Genomic DNA, 17008 nt, shown 5'->3' on the forward strand with positions numbered 1-17008 from the left:
TACAACTTTAGAATTTTTGTACCTGTGTTCATGAGAGATATTGGTCTATAATTTCTTGTAATGTCTTTGTCTGCGGCAATGTCTTTGTTTATGGCAATGCTGTCATCATAGAAACGGAAAATGTATAGAATTGATATTTATTTCTTTTTTAAATATTTGATAGAATCCACCAATAAAGTCATCTGGGCCATTTGGTGGGACGGTTTTTAACTATAAATTCAATTTATTTAATAGATATAAGGCTGTTATGACTTTGTCAAATTAACATTTGTTAAGTGGAGCACAGAGTGCCAGATGGTCATACCAGGCCATAAAGGAAATTGAAATAGAGAAGTTTATTACTCACAGGTCCTAGAGGAAGTACCCGGCATGCCTCAAGGGGCCACACGGGGAGGTCAAGGCAGAGTTCAGAAAGAGACAGGCAAAACTCGGGCCACATGCTTTTATTAGGGTTCATGGGTAGAGTCGTTGGGATTTCTAGGCTGACACCAGATTGGTCAATTCAAAGTAAAGGAGTGGGACTTTGGTAAACTCCACAGGAACCTTCGGTAAGGAGAGTGTAAGTGCAAAGCATTGGGGGGTAGGGAAATTGTCAGACCAAGGGCTCTTGGTTCAAGTCATATCAGGAACTTACATTTACTTTGTGACTTGGTGGGCTGCTATCTAGGTTATGTGCTTGCATGAGGGACTAGTGTCAGCTTGTCACTGTAGGCTGCTTGCCCAAACAGAATGGATGTCAAGCAGCAGCACCATGAAGTAGCTGAACTAAACTCTTGACAAGAGCTATTCAGATTATTTCTTTCTGAATGAGCATTGGCAGTGTGTGTCTTTCAAAGAATCTATCCATTTCACCTAAGTATTAAAATTTGTTGGCATAAAGTTGTTCATATAGTCTCTTCTTTTCCTTTTAATATCTGTCCAATCTCTAGTGATGATTCCCCACTCTCATTCCTGATATTGGAAGTTGTGTCTTCTCTCTTTTTTGCTAATCATTCTGGCTAGATATTTATCAATTTTTGGCTTCATTGATTTTTTTTCTATTATTTTGCTGTTTATTTTTTCTTGCTCTGATGGTCATTATTTTCTTTCTTCCAATTACTTTAGGTTTCATTCTCTCTCTCTCTCTCTCTCTCTCTCTCTCTCTCTCTTTCTAGTTTCTTAAGGTGGAAACTGAGAGTACCTGCTACCTTGATGGAATTGTGAGACTTGGTGTGGCTGACTTATAGGAGGGGCGAAGCATATAAATACAGCAGCAGCACATTCTATTAATATGTAATATCTATTAAGAGAAAAGATAGGCACACATGAAATTTAAAATTAATATACAAGTTGGTTATTTATAAAATCTTATTTGAATAGTGCTTTGTAATTTACAAAATGACTTATATCTCTCTTATTTAATCTTCATAACCACCATAAAGTGTTTTACTTTCTTCATCTCACTGATGCACTTCTAGGTATTGGTAGCATAAGGCATAAATATCATGGTCAGTACATATAGTCATGGCATTTGGTGTTTGCTATTCCCACCCGAGAGAATGTTGAATAATTAAGGTATGTCTCTGACATCCTCCCATCTTCCTTTTTGTATCTCTCATCTGTTGCTTGGGCCTCCACCCCTTGCAATACATCTTGCTTTTACGCTGCTGGTTGGCTGCCTAATAACCCCTTCCTTCCACTCCTCCTACACTCCTTTTCTGGCTCTGATCTCTTTGAAGTGCCCTATCATTCAAAATCACTCCTTCCTTCTCTCTCTCCAATTCACAAACCGAACTGCCATTTCCTGAAAAAGGCTAATCCTGGGTAAGTGCAGGAGGTTCCTGCCTGTTTGAGTTTGGCTGTGTATGTGGTTGAGGGTGGCTGAATCAGTTCAGCCTGGCAGTGGAGCGTAGGCAGGGCAGTCCCAAACCCTCTGGAAGCAGATGTGAGGTATATGGACAGGCCTCAAGACTGGTTGGTCGCAAGCTTAAACACACACCCAGGCTTACATTAGCAACCAGCAGAAAGGCCTGGGCAGGTGGGTGCAGACACATACCCGTGAACATGTTAAAGGAGCAGAGGTCCTTTGTGAAATAATAGATGCAGAAGTGGGACTACAATCTGAGTTAACACTAGGTCCAAAGTGGTCAATATCGCTTCCTTTTCCACTAATGATGTACTGTGTCTTGATTAAGGAAAGACTGAGGGGCAGGAGTGATAAGAACAATATGATTATCTATCCTAAATAAAATCTTAGTTAACAAAACCCAATAATGATGAAATAATCTACATACCATGATCAAATAGAATTTATTTCTAAACTCGGAGTTCTTTTTCACAAAGAAAAACATCAATATAATTCATTTTATTAGCTAAATATGTTTAAAATATTTAAATTATCTATATAGATATTAAATAAATTATTTGGTTTTAAAGAATCAAATTTTCTCATTTTATTAGTATATTTGTTGGTCTGTTTGGATGCAATTTGTTTATTACAGAAAATAACCTGTTTTGGAGTAGGATATTAGAAGCCAGCTGAAAACCTGATGGCTGTAACCGTTTTTAATTTCTTCCCATGTAGAAAATAGCTCAGCAGGAAAGGGACAAACTGACATGCCTACTCCCCTAGACCTGAGAGTATCAATATTTGAATTCAAGTGATCATTTGAGTTCATACTTGTTTCACTCACTTATTTTTTCTATACAACTTGCAGGGCTCAATATTATTACAGCTGCGGCAGAGAGTCCCTAATCTGGGATATACCTACTCCTGTACTGTTAATAAAACCTTCCAAAAGGATCCGGAAGCTGGCACAGCCCAACAAATTCAAGAACGTGTATCTAATAAATAGGTATAGTACCTGAGACCCTCCACAAATTCTAATCTCATTTGGTTATATGTCACAATATTGTCCTTCTTATTTTAGTGTATGCAGTTGCATAAACTAAAAGTCCATTTGTGTTTTGAAAAGAAAACGGGAAAAAAATCAAATAGTTCAGCAACTGTAGGTAATCAGAAGATCTTCATTAGTAATTGCATCTGACTCAAATATGGTGAAGCTAAAATTCACAATAGACTTAACCATTGTTGGCAAGTTAAAAGGAAATGTGCAAATGAAACATTGAAGGTTTTTGCAGTTTGTAGTACTTGATGTTCTCTTATGTCTCTGTGACTTAGCACATGACCTTCTTTTTGCTTTGAATGCTGAATTTCTCTTTGTCTTTAAAAGATAGCTTGGTGATATCTTCCACAAGGGAGCTAAGATTGTGATGTGATTGTTGAAAATGTTAGATTACATTAGTGGAATATGTACAGTGTACATTTACAGGAAGGTGTACTCTATACTTCTGTATACTTTAGTCAGAACACATTAGGTGTATGTGTTAAGTTATGGATGTTATACTTTAGGGAAGGCAGCTGGATGAAAAAGGTGAAGGGATTAAGAAGTACTAATTGATAGTCACAAAACAGTCATGAGGATGTAAAGTACAGCAAAGGGCATATAGTCAATAACATTGCAATAACTGTGTATGGTGCCAGGTGGGCACTTGAAATATTAGGAGGACACCTTGCAAAGTACATGATTGTCTAACCACTATGCTGTACACCTGAAACTAATACGAAATAATACTGAATGTAAGCTATAATTGAAAATAAAAGCCCTGGCCAGTTTGGCTCAGCGGTTAGAGCATCAACCTGTGGTCCTGAGAGACCCGGGTTCGGTTCCCGCTAAGGGCGCGTACCTTGGTTGCAGTTTGTCCCCGGCCCTGGTCGGTCGTGCGGGTGGCAGCCACTCGATGTGTTCCTTTCACATCGATGTTTCTGTCTCTCTCTCTGTTCCTCTCTCTCCCTCCCACTCTACCTGAACAAAAAATGGAAAAATGTCCTCGGGTGAGGATTAAAAAAAAAAGAAAAGAAAAAAAAGAAACATAATAAAGCTGAGACTATTCAGAAAGAAATAAATGAGATGTTGAGCTTCTGGAAACTATGTTATATGAAAAATTGTTAAGAAAAATGACATGTTTAGCTTAGAGAACAAGGAAGTGGAGATAGTCATGTTTAAAGGGTCAGCATCTGAAAGAGGAGGTGGAATTAACATTACTTTATGTTGATCTTAGAACTAGAAGTTGAACAAAGAATTTACAGAACAGCAGATGTCAGCTAAGTGTAGGAAAATCTTTCTGACTAGCTATCCAGTAATGGAAAGGTTTATCTGGAAAAGTCAACTGTTATCTCCACCCCAATTCCTGAAAGTGTTCAAGCATAAGCTGGAGTGATCACTTTACATTGATTTTAATAAAAATTCCTGCAGTAAGAGAGAGGTTGAACTAGACAACTTAAGTCTTTTTCCATGATAGAATCCAGCAAAGGAAGCCCAATTCCTCCCACAAAATTTCATTTGCTTATTTATTAGTTCATTTGATAAAATCTGCTAAATTAGTTAAAATATACATGTAAATTTATATATACATATAAATTTACACACACATTTATAAACCAGAGGAATACTTTATTTGTCACCACTTTTTGAGACACCTAAGTCTGATGTTTCATATAAGTGAAACCGCCTTGAGTGTTAAAACTTTCTGTATTTTAAAAAGTTTGTGTGTCTCGGCTCTCCTAAGCAGATTCTTTTGCTACTGAACAAACATGTAACCTTTGTGCACTGGCTTAAGATATTTATTATGAACATCAACTACAACATAATATTTTAATACAGAAAACCTCTTAGGAGCTGTTTGAGTATGAAGCACAGTTGTTTTTTTTAACTGAGGTGGTCTTACCTCTGTGCTCTTAAATTAGGAGATATTTGCTTCTTGTAGTTTTCCTGTCACTTCTCTTTTTACTGGGGAATAGTCTCTAACTAGACTCTTTTCTGATATTCTGTGCACTAGAAACAGATACCAAGCTTGTTAGAATTGTGTGAGAGAAGGAAAGCAAGTGCCTAGTGAAATCACACAGAGCTTACCAATAAGTGTACTATAGAGTTTGGACTTTGTGACATATATTTTAGTTGATTAACTAGAAGGACTCGACATCAGATTTGAGTAGTCAGAAGAAAGAATCAGCCAACTTAACAATATTGAGATGATCAAGTCTGAGGAATAGAGAGAGAAAAAAAAGAAAGAAATAGAATGAATAAAGCTTCATAAACCTGTGGGACACCATCAAGAGTATTAATATACCCATGATGGAAATCTAAAGGGGCAGAAGGAATATTTAAAGAAATAATAGACCAATGCATCCCAAATTAAATAAAAAATGTCAATTTACACATAAACAAACTCCAAGTATGATAAACACAAAGAGATCCACAACTTAACACATCATAATCAAACTATCCACACCCAAACACAAAGAGAATCTTGAAAGCAGCAAGAGAGAAATGACTCATCACATACAAATGATCTGCCTTAATAGTAACAGATGATTTCTCATCAGAGATCATAGAGACCAAAAGGCAGTGGGATAACATATGTAAAGTACTGGGGTGGGGGTGGGGGGTGGAACAAAAAACTGTTAGCCAAGAATACATTAACAAAACTATCCTTCAAAAGTAAAGGAGAAATTAAGACATTCCCAGATAAATAAAAACTGAGAAAATTAATTGCCAGCAAACTTGCTTTACAATAAAGGGAGTCCTTCAGGCTAAAATGAAAGAACAGTAGAAAATAACTTGAATCTGCATGAAGGAATAAGGACATTAATACAGTTAACTACATAGGTACATATAAAAGACAGCATAACTGTATTTGTCTGTTTGTAACTTTTATTCTACCTGATATGAAAGACAACTACATAAAGAAATATATATAAATCTGTGTTGATGAGCATACACTGTATTTTTAAAACAGCACAAAGAAGGATAACAGAGAGTGATATTTATCTAAACTAAATTATTATAAGTTAAGATGCACAGAGCAGCAACTAAGAAAACAGTTTTTAAAAAATAAATGAGGGAATTAAAGTGGTGTACTAAAAACATCGAATATTTTACAGGAACAAAAAAGGGGCAAAAAATGCAACATAAAACAAAAAATAGTGGGCATAAATCCTATGTTATCTGTAATTACATTTAAGGTAAATTAATTTGCCCTGTCTGGTTTGTCTCAGTGGTTAGAGAATCAGCCAAAGGGTCATGGGTTCAGTTCCTGGTCAAGGGCACGTACCTGGGTTGCAGGTTCAATCCCTAGCCCCAGTCAAGGTCATATAGGAGGCAACCAATTAATGTGTCTCTCTCACATCAATGTTTCTCCCTCTGTCTTCCTCCCTTCCATGCTATCTAAAAATCAATGGAAATGTGTGGTGTGTGTGTGTGTGTGTGTGTGTGTATGTGTGTGTATGTAAATAAATCAACACTCCAACCAAAAGGCAAGGATTGACAGAATGGATAAAAGCATACTCAACAGTATGTTGTTAACAAGACACACACTTTAGATTCAAAGAAACTGATAAGCTGGAACAAGATATACTATGACCCCCCCCCCCCAAAAAAAAGAGCTAGAGTGGCTATACTCATATCAGACAATATAGACTTTAAGACAAACATTGTTACTAGAAACAAAAAAAAATATATTTTATAATAATAAAATGGTCCATCCTTAGGGAAATATAACAGTTATAAATATATATGTACCTAACAACAGAGCCCCCAAATTGATGAAGCAAAACCTGATAGAATTGAAGATAAATAGACAATTAAGCAATAATAGTTGGATTCTTCAGTTCCCCACTTTCAGTAATGGGAAGAACTACAAGCAGATCAACAAAGAAATGAAAGACTTGAACAATACATAAATCAACTCTATCTAACAGACATTTATAGAACATCCCACCCAATAACAGCAGAATACACATTCTTCTCAAATAAAACACTCTCTATGACAGATCACACATTAAGTTATAAAACAAGTCTTAATAAATGTAAAATAATTGAATCATACACAGTTAGTTCTCTGATCACAATGGAATAAAATTAGAAACCAAGAGCAGAAGGAAATTTGGCATATTAAAGAAATATGTGAAATTAAATACATTGCTAAGCAAACAATGGATAAAAAAATGAAAACACAAGATATCAAAACTATACTATGCACCTGAAATAGTGCTTAGTGGGAAATTCTAGCAGGAAATGTCTACATTAAAAAAGAAAAGAGATCTCAAATTATATCATAATCTTCCATCTTGGGAAATTACAAATAGAAAAGCAAATGAATTTAAAGCAGGCAGAAAAAAGGAAAGTATAAGGATTATAGTGGAAATAAACAAAATAGAAATTAGAGAAAATTAACAAAACCAAAAGTTGGTGTTTTGAAAAGATCAACAAAACAAACCTTTTGCTAGACTAACAAAGACAAAAAGAGAAAAGACTTAAATTGCTAAAATCGCCCTGGCCAGTTTGGCTCAGCGGTTAGAGCGTCGGCCTGCGGTCCGGAGAGACCCAGGTTCGGTTCCTGCTAAGGGCACGTACCTCGGTTGCAGTTTGTCCCCGGCCCTGGTTGGTCGTGCGGGTGGCAGCCACTCGATGTGTCCCTTCACGTCGATGTTTCTCTCTCTCTCTCCCTTCCTCTCTCTCCCTCCCACTCTATCTGTACAAAAAATGGAAAAATATCCTCTGGTGAGGATAAAAAAATAAATAAATAAATAAATTGCTAAAATCAGGAAAGAAAGAAAGAGACTAACATTTCTAAGGGTCATTTACAAAAGAAAGGTCGTTGCTACTGAGCTTATGGAAATAAAAAAGAATTATAAGGGGTTACTATAAGCAATTGTATGGCCAACAGATTAGATAATGTAAGTGAAATGGACAAATTTCGAGAAAGAAAAACTACTGAAATTGACTCAATAATAAAAAACTTTAACAGACCTAATAACAAGTAAATAGATTAAATTAATAATTTAAAAAAAAAACTTTCCATGAACAGCCCAGGATCAGATATCTTTTAAAAAAACAAAACTCATCTTTATTGTTGAATATATTACAGATGTACCCCCCTTTTTTCTTCACCGACCCCCTCCTCCTCAATCCCACCCCTCTCCTGCCTTCCCCATACTATTGTCGGCGTCCATTGGTTATGAATATATGCATAGAAGTTCTTTGGTTTATCTCATCTCACCCTCCTTCCCCTTCCCTTTGAGGTTTATCAGTCTAACAACCAATTTGTACTTCCTAACCCCATCACCTTTTTTGCCCATCCCTCAAATCTCCCTCCCATTGGGCAACCAACAAAAAGTTCTCTGTACCTATGAGTTTGTTTCTGTTCTGCTTGCTCATTTTGTTTGTAGATTCAGTTGTTGATAGATATGTATTAATTGCCATTTTATTGTTCAAAGTTTTGTTGTTCTTATCCTTCACGAAGACCCTTCAGTATTTCCTACAATATTGGTTTGGTGATGATGAACTCCTTTAGCTTTTTCTTGTCTGGGAAACTCTTGATATGTCCATCAATTCTAAATTATAGCTTTGCAGGATAGAGTAATCTTGATTGTAGGTCAGTGCTTTTCACCACCTTGAATATCTCTTGTTACTCATTTCTGGTCTGCCAAATTTCTTTTGAGAAATCAGCTGACAGTCTTATGGCAGCTCCTTTGTAGATAATGAACTGCTTTTCTCTTGCTGCTTTTAAGATTCTCTCTTTGTGTTTAATCTTTGGCATTTTGAAGATGATGTGTCTTGGTGTGCACCTTTTTGAGTTCATCTTGTTTGGGACTTTCTGTATTTCCTGGACTTGTATGTCTATTTCCTTCACCAAGTTAGGGAAATTTTCTGTCATTATTGTTTCAAATAGGTTTTCAATTTCTTGTTCTCTCTTTTTTCCTTCTGGCACCCCTATGATGTGAATGTTGGCATGCTTGAGATTGTCCCAGAGGCTCCTTACACAATCCTCACTTTTTAGGATTCTTTTTTTTTTTTTTTTTTTGCTGTTCTGATTGGGTGTTTTCTGCTTCCTTATATGGTTTGCTTCTTGGTTTTACCTACACTACTATTGATTTCCTGTAAATTATTCTTTATTTCAGTAGTACATCCTTCATTTCTGACTGGTCCTTTTTTATGTTGATGCTCTAAGTTCCTTGGAGGTCTCCTTAAGTTTCTTGAAGATCTCACTAAGTCCCTTGAATGTCTCACCAAGTTCCTTGAGCAACCTTATAACCTGTGTTTTGAACTCTGCCTCTGATTGATTGTGTATCTTCATTTTGTTTAGTTCTTTTCCTGGAGTTTTGTTCTTTTCTTTCATTTGGGACATGTTTCTTTGTCTTCTCATTTTGGCTGCTTCCTGTTTCTATGTATTAGGTAGAGTTGCTATGTCTCCTAGGCTTTGTAGGGTGTCCTGTAGGATCCAGTGGCACAGCCTCCCTGATCATCTCAGCTGGGCCCTTGAGGTGAACCTTTAGTATGTACTATATACCCTTCTGTTGTAATTGAGTCTCAATTGCTGTTGGCATGTCAATGGGAGGGATTTACTCAGGCTGATCAGCTGCAAGGGCTGGCTGTGTCCACTAGCCACTGGCCTCTGACTCCCTTGGAGGATCAGCTGTGTAGGGGCCCACCACACAGAGCAAGACTTAACTTCATCAGGGCTCTGGTACCCACTGAGTCCACTCATTGAGTGTGTCACTTGTGGAAGTGGTTGGGTGGTGGTGCTTTGACATGGTTTGAAGCTGTAGGACCAGATATGTGTATGTATATATATGTGTGTGTGTGTATACACACACACACACACACACACACATATATATTTATCCTCACCCAAGGACATTTTTTTCTATATTTATCTTCAGATAGACCGGGAGGGAGAGAGGGAGGAAAAGCGAGAGAGAAACATTGATGTGCGAGAGACACATGGACTGCCTACCACCCACACAACCCCAACTGGGGCGGGGACAAACTGCAACTGAGGTACATGCCCTTAGCGGGAACCATACCCGGGTCTCTCTGGTGTGCGGGTCAATGCTCTAACCTCTGAGCCAAATCGGTTAGGGCGGACCAGATATCTTTATTGATGAATTCTATGCTATGTTTAGAGATGAGCTAACACTAATCCTTCAGACCCTCCCCAAATATTGAACACTTCCCAACACATTCCATCAGGTCTATATTACCTTGACACCAAAACCAGAAAAGGCCATTATTATAGAAGAGAATGACAGACAATATCTCTTATGAATATACATGTAACAATCTGTACCAAAATACTGAGAAACCAAATCCAAACATACATGCAGCAATCCATGCCAAAGTACTAGTAAACCAAATCCAACAACATGTAAAAATAATTATACACCATGACCAAGTTAGATTTATCCCAGGAATATAGCTTGTTTGGTAAAACATACTAAAATCAATGTAACATACACCAAATTAAGAGAAGAATACCCCACCCTGACCAGTTTGGCTCAGCGGTTAGAGCATCGGCCCACAGACCAGAGAGTCCTGGGTTCGGTTCCTGCTAAGGGCACGTACCTCAGTTGCAGTTTGTCCCCAGCCCTGGTTGGGGTTGTGTGGGTGGCAAACAGTCAATGTATCTCTCACATCAATGTTTCTCTCTCTCTCTCTTCCCTCCTCTCTTCCTCCTGCTGTATCTGAAGATAAATGCAAAAATGTCCTTGGGTGAGTATAGAAAAAAAAAGAGAGAGCCCTGGCTGGTTTGGCTCAGCGGTTAGAGCGTCGGCCTGCGGTCCGGAGAGACCCGGGTTCGGTTCCCGCTAAGGGCACGTACTTCGGTTGCAGTTTGTCCCCGGCCCTGGTTGGTTGTGCGGGTGGCAGCCGCTCGATGTGTCCCTTTCACATCGATGTTTCTCTCTCTCTCTCTCTTCCTCTCTCTCCCTCCCACTCTATCTGTACAAAAGATGGAGAAATGTCCTCGGGTGAGGATTAAAAAAAAAAAAAGAGAGAGAGAGAATAACCCCCCCCCAATCACATGATCATTTCAATAGACTCAGAAAGAGCATTTGACAAAATTCATCACACTTTCATGATAAAAAGAAGCTCAACAAATTTGGTATAGAAGTGAACTGCCTCAACTTGATGAAAGGCAGCTACAAAACCCCACAACCAACATCGTAATTAGTGGTGAAAGACTAAATGCTTTGCCCCTAAGATCAGGAATAAGACAAGTACGTCAGCTCTCACCACCTCTATTCAACATCATACTGGAGATTATAGTCAGAGAAATTAGGCAAGAAAAAGAAAAAGGACATTCAGTTTGGAAAGAAAGAAGTAAAAGTATTTCTACTTACAGATGACATGATTTTTTATAGAGGAAATGTAAAAGACTCCACATAAGATTATTATAATAATAATAATGTTAACAATGTTAAAACTGCAAGTCTCAATAAATTAGTGGATCATGAAGTCAATTCCAGCTTTTCTTTTAATTAAATCAAATGAAAGTTAAAACTCAGGATACGTTGCCTAGGACAAGCATAGTTTCACGATAATTTTGTTTCAGGTACACACACGGATCTACATATACTGTATCTACATATACTGTATCACAATATAAAATATAGTTCTTACTGTGGATCAAAGTAAAAAAGTTTGAGAAACACCAGTCTGATAGAAAGAGCACTGATGATTATGGGAAAAGATGTTCCAAATATAGAAACAATATATATAATTGTGTGAAGTTTGATTATAGGATGGAAAATGTAGTTATTGTTTCTCTAATGATTATAATATTTTATGTTCCACTTGCATATAGGTCCTTCAGTGATTCCTTAACAGAGTCTCTTGAAATGTCTGGTCCTTCTCCCCGGATAATACGACTCTCAATAGCCAAAGAATTAGATCCAGACTATGTTCCTCCAAAATCTGTAAGTGGGTCCATGTGAAAGAAACAGTTCCTGATTGACGTTGTAAGGTGAAACATGTATGTGACTGTAACGTGCCCCCCCTTTTATTTTTAGATGGGTATTTTCCTTTTCTTTCTGTTTATATTCTTCTCTCATCAAATGAAGTTTTATGACTACCTCCCCTGTGCCCCATGCATCAGTCAGGATTTGATCAGAGAAGCAGAACCACTAGGAGTAATATAGAATTAAATCAGCAATGTGGGAGCTGATGGAGAAGGCTATGAAAGGCTGTTATGGCACCTGGAACTTAGATCTGGTTATAGATCTGGAAGCAATGAGAGCTAGTGGGGTTGGTCAGCAGTTCCCTGGAAGGTATTTACTTCAGGGGAAGCCATCACTGTTTCTATTAGCAAGGGGAGTCTAACCTTCTCAGGCAGGGGAGGAAGGACTGATTCTATTGGTAAGGAAGGCTCAGTGGTATTTAGGGGTTTAAAGTCCCCAGCCTCACTGGAATCTGCTAAGGTTCCATTTCTTCCTGACCATTGCCCTAATTTTAATATAAGAGACCATACAAGCCTGGGAATTCATTTTGCACTATAATTCACCCACGTGCACAATTAGATTTTGAGTTTGGTTCTCAGAATTTTCAGCCATGTGACCAGAGACAATAAGGGTTTCTTTTAAGTAAGCCACAGAAACTTTCTGGTCACTTACCCACACCTTAAGGTGGGAATTTAAAGGCCACAACGGAACAGTTTTTTCTTCAAGTTTTCCAGTGCACTTAGAAGCAACCAACTAACTCCACTATACTTTTTAATTTTACAAGACTGGTCCCTGCTGCTTGGTCACCCAAAGTCTTGTTTTCAGTTTTGCCATCATATGCCACAGACTACTGGTGTGGATATTTCTAATGGCTCAAGTGCCTGAAATGGTAGGGGGCTGGAATCATCTGAAGGCTCCTTCACACCTGTCTTAGTCACGTCAGGCTGCTATAGCAACATACCATAGACTGGCTTAAACAACAGTTCTGGAGGCGGAGAAATTCAAGATCAAGGTGCCAGTGGATTCTCTCCCTGATGAGGGCCCTGCTCCCAGCTGTAGACAGCCACCATCTGCTTTGTGAGCACGCAAGAGTTCTGACCTCTCTTCTTCCTCTTGGAAGAACACTAAATCCATTATGAGGGTTCCACCTTCATGAACGTAGCTAAACCTAATTACCTCCCAAAGGCCCCATCTCTTTGTACCATCACATTGTGGGGTAGAGTTTCAACTGAATTTTGATTAGGGTGAGGACATAAACCATTAGTCCATAACAATACCTATTTGTGGTGCCTACGCTGGGATGATTCAAAGACTAGCTCAGTTGGGAATGTTTATGTGGCCTCCCGGTGTGGCTTAGACCTCTCTCAGCATAGCAGCTGTATTCTGAGAAGGAATAAATTGGAGTTTCCAAGGGTGAGCATTCAAAAACAACCAGGTCAAAGCTGCATGGTTTTTTTGTGTTTTTTTTTTTGGCCTTGGAAGTCCCATAATGTTATTGCAGTCATACTCTGTTGAGGGATGCAGTTATAAGTCTGGCCAGATTCAAAGGGGCAGGGACACAAACCCCACCTTTCAATGAGAGAAGTGGTAAGGAATTTATAGTCTTGAGAAAAAAACTGCCACACCCAATGATGTGAGTCTTTTGGTATGTGAATATGGTTTGTGTAGGCAGAAAAGACTGTTCAGAGGTATGCTCTTGATTTAAATAATTGCTACTTAATTTAAAACATTCCAAATTTTTAATAAATCAATTTCTTTCTTAGGCTATACTTTAAAGTTTAGCTTGGAAGTGTTATTATTCTGTTTATAATTCTAACAGTTTTTAACAATGACTTTTAAGAGTCCTGAATGTTTGATTTGGTTTCAAACTTAATTAAATACCTTCAAATACTTTATATTTATAATGCATTAAATATGATTTCTTTTTAAGTATTTTATTTCAACCATCTACATTAACAAACAAAACCTCAAATATAAAATAATTATTTAAAAATCTAATACATTAAACTTATAAATTTGGTGAACCTGAAGTTTTTGTTGTTAATCTTCATCTAAGGATATTTTCTCCATTGATTTTTAGATAGAGTGGAAGGGAGGGAGTGTGGGAATGAGGGGAGAAGGGGAGAGAGAGAGAGAGAGAGAGAGAGAGAGATATTTATTGGTTGCCTCCTACATGACGCTTACCAGGGCTGGGAATCAAACCTGCAACCTAGGTACATGCCCTTGACAAGGAATTGAACCTGCGACCCTTCAGTGAGCAAGCCAACACTCTAACAACTGATCCACACTGGCCAGAGCTTGAAGTTTTTTAATGTTGTAAGAGTGACACAGACTTAAGATTTCAACATAATGTCAAAATTCTAAATCAGTTACTCAGTTTTACATTTCAAACTGCAGTTGTAAGGTTATCACTCTAATAGGCCAATTTCTCTTAAACATGTACATGCTCTTTACTTTAATAGTATACACATACTTTTGTTTAAATAATAATTTCAAGTTTACTGACAAGTTGCAAAAATTTGCCTTTTGTTTTATTAGCTTTATCATTCTCATTCATGGTGTGTGTGTGTTTCATTTTTAATCTGAATCATTTTTGAGATTAAGTTACAGACATTACGCACCCTTTTTTCTGAATACTTCAGTTTATATTTCCTAAGAACAAGGACATTATCTTATGTAACTACAATACTAATATCAAAATCAGGGAACTTAACAGTAATATAATACTATACCTACTTCATGATCTATGTTCAAATTTCATCAATTCTCGTACATACTTATTCTTTTTTTTTTTTTTTAATCCTCACCTGAGGATAGTTTTCTATTTATTTTCAGAGAGAGTGGGAGGGAGAGAGACAAACATCAATGTGAAAGGGACACATCGACTGGTTGCCTCCTGCTTGAACCCAACCAGGGCCAGGGACAAACCGCAACCAAGGTATGTGCCCTTGGCCAGAATCAAACCCGCGACTCATTGATCTCTGGTGACACTCTACCGCTGAGCCAAACCGGCCAGGGCTACATACTTATTCTTAACACAAGTATTAATGCTATGATTTTTATTCTCTTAGCTTTTTACAGTAAATTCTAAATCTTCCCAGAGTTTAAAAATAACACATGTCTATAAAGGAAGCCAAGTTGCTATCACAGGCACCTGAGATTACTCACCCCCAGACTCTGGAAGGATGAACTGTAGGAAGTCCTTTTACCTCTATGAATGTCATACCAAGTCTCTTTTTTAAGTAACTTTGTCAGGACCACAAAGCTTAGAAAAGAAGTTGTTTTCATAGCTCACTTACTCTCTACTTATAGATGTCAGAAGTTCCTGTTCAGACTAATCAACCTGTTTGGATTTTTAAAATCTTTGACTCTTGATAGACTTTGACTTTTAAGACTCTTATTTTTGTCTCTAGCAGATACCTTTGTGTATTACCCATGTGGAAATCTCACATGGCTTTGTCTGAGTTGCTGTACTAATTTATGAGGTCATTCTACAAACATGCCCCTCCCCCATCATTCTCAATCTCTGATTATTTTCTGAGAATAAAGATTCTAGAAGTAAAATTACTGCATCAAGTGTATGAACATTTTTGAGGGGATTCATATAAAATCCCAAAATTCGTTCCAACAAAAGTGATTTTGATTTACATATCTACTTATATTATTTGGGCTGCCTTTTTCACTGTACTCTTGCCAACATTATATATTATTTATTTTACATAATAATTTTATAATTATCCACATAGATACAGAGAATGGACGATGGTTGCCAGTGGGTGGTGGGGGCGAAGGGATTGAGAAGTACAGAAAGGGAGTTACAGAATAGCCGTGGGGATGTAAAGTACAGCATAGGAATTATAGTCAGTAATATTGTAATAACTATGTATAGTTCCAGCTGGGTACTGGAAATATCAGGGAGAATACTTTGTAAAGTATATGATTAAGCCTTACCAAAAACAACAATAAAAGACAAAAAAGTTAATTCCTCAATCTATTGGAAGCATTTTTATATAAAACAGAGTAAAAATAGCCCTCCTCCCTACCGCCCAGCCTTTCTTTATTCACTGCCAGACTTATTATATGCCACAGGGTTATTTATGCTAGGTTTTAAAAAAAATGTAACCCAGGTAAGTATAAAGCTTCCCCAGACCCTTTGAAGTAATCTGCAAGTTCAGAATCATGCCTGAGTAGAAGGTCCATTCAATAGGCAAGATACTAATGGATTTTAAGGTAATGGAGTATAAAAGGTTCCTTGACATAGTTTCAGACTGTACATTGCAATTAATATTTAAGAAACTACATTTGTTGAGGACTTCTAGTCAAGATGGCAGCGTAGGTAAACACGGTACTCGCTTCCTGCCACAATCACATCAAAATTACAACCAAACTACAGAACAATCATCATTGGAAACAGCCTGACATCGAGCTGAATGGGAGTTCTACAACTACGAAGTTAAAGCAGCAGCCACATCGAGACTGGTAGGAAGGGCAGATGCGCAGACAGGCTGGTCCCACACCCACGTGTGGCTGATAAAAATCAGAGGGATACCTTAGCTGGAAAGGTCCTCCCTGAGGAGTGAGGGGTCCCTGTCCCACACCAGGCATCCAGTTCAGGGTTCCAGTGCCAGGAAGAGAAGTCCCCATAACTTCTGGCTGTAAAACCCAGCTGAACTGAGGCTGAGGGAGGCTGTGGCTGCAGGAGCCCCAGGCAGCTCCTCTTAAATGGACTTACTCCCTCTAAGCTTGGAGGAAAGGCACCAGAGATGTATAGAGAAGAACTGAGTTTTTTTGGCATCAGGGCTGGAGAAGCAACTTTCTCCTGGACAGATGTGCTGGTGGAGGCCATTGTTCCTTTGGTGAGTCCTTCCCCCAGAGGGCAGGTACACGGCCGTCATATCTGGGACTCCAGCAACCTGGCTCATACTGGTTGCCCTGCTCTGGTGATTCCCTGAGGCCCTGCCTCATCCAACTTTCAGGTCCACCCAAGCTGTTTCCAGTGGCTTTACCATAGGATTGGCCTGTCTTGGCTCCTGCTTCATATTTTTCCCAAATTCTCTCAAACAAGCAGCATCTGGCCTCAGTGAGCCCCAGACCCCTCACGAAGTAGCCCCAGGCCCAGCATTAGAAGCAGCCAGCCTTGGTTCATCATTTGGCTTTGACTGTGCACCTCCAACCCCAGCGCAAGAAGCA

General features: G+C 38.3%; 1 protein-coding gene across 1 annotated transcript in view; it reads left to right on the top strand.

Moving 5' to 3' along the window:
- The window catches only part of THEGL (theg spermatid protein like), a 72696-nt gene that overhangs the window by 35469 nt on the left and 20219 nt on the right, over positions 1 to 17008 (top strand). The window contains exons 5-6 of the mRNA XM_036252485.1: positions 2697 to 2834; positions 11686 to 11797. Of these exons, the coding sequence (XP_036108378.1) occupies positions 2697 to 2834; positions 11686 to 11797 (250 nt within the window). The remainder of the gene's footprint in view (positions 1 to 2696; positions 2835 to 11685; positions 11798 to 17008) is intronic.

This window comes from Molossus molossus, unplaced genomic scaffold (genome assembly GCF_014108415.1).
Source record: "Molossus molossus isolate mMolMol1 unplaced genomic scaffold, mMolMol1.p scaffold_m16_p_1, whole genome shotgun sequence".
NCBI classification, from domain to species: domain Eukaryota; kingdom Metazoa; phylum Chordata; class Mammalia; order Chiroptera; family Molossidae; genus Molossus; species Molossus molossus.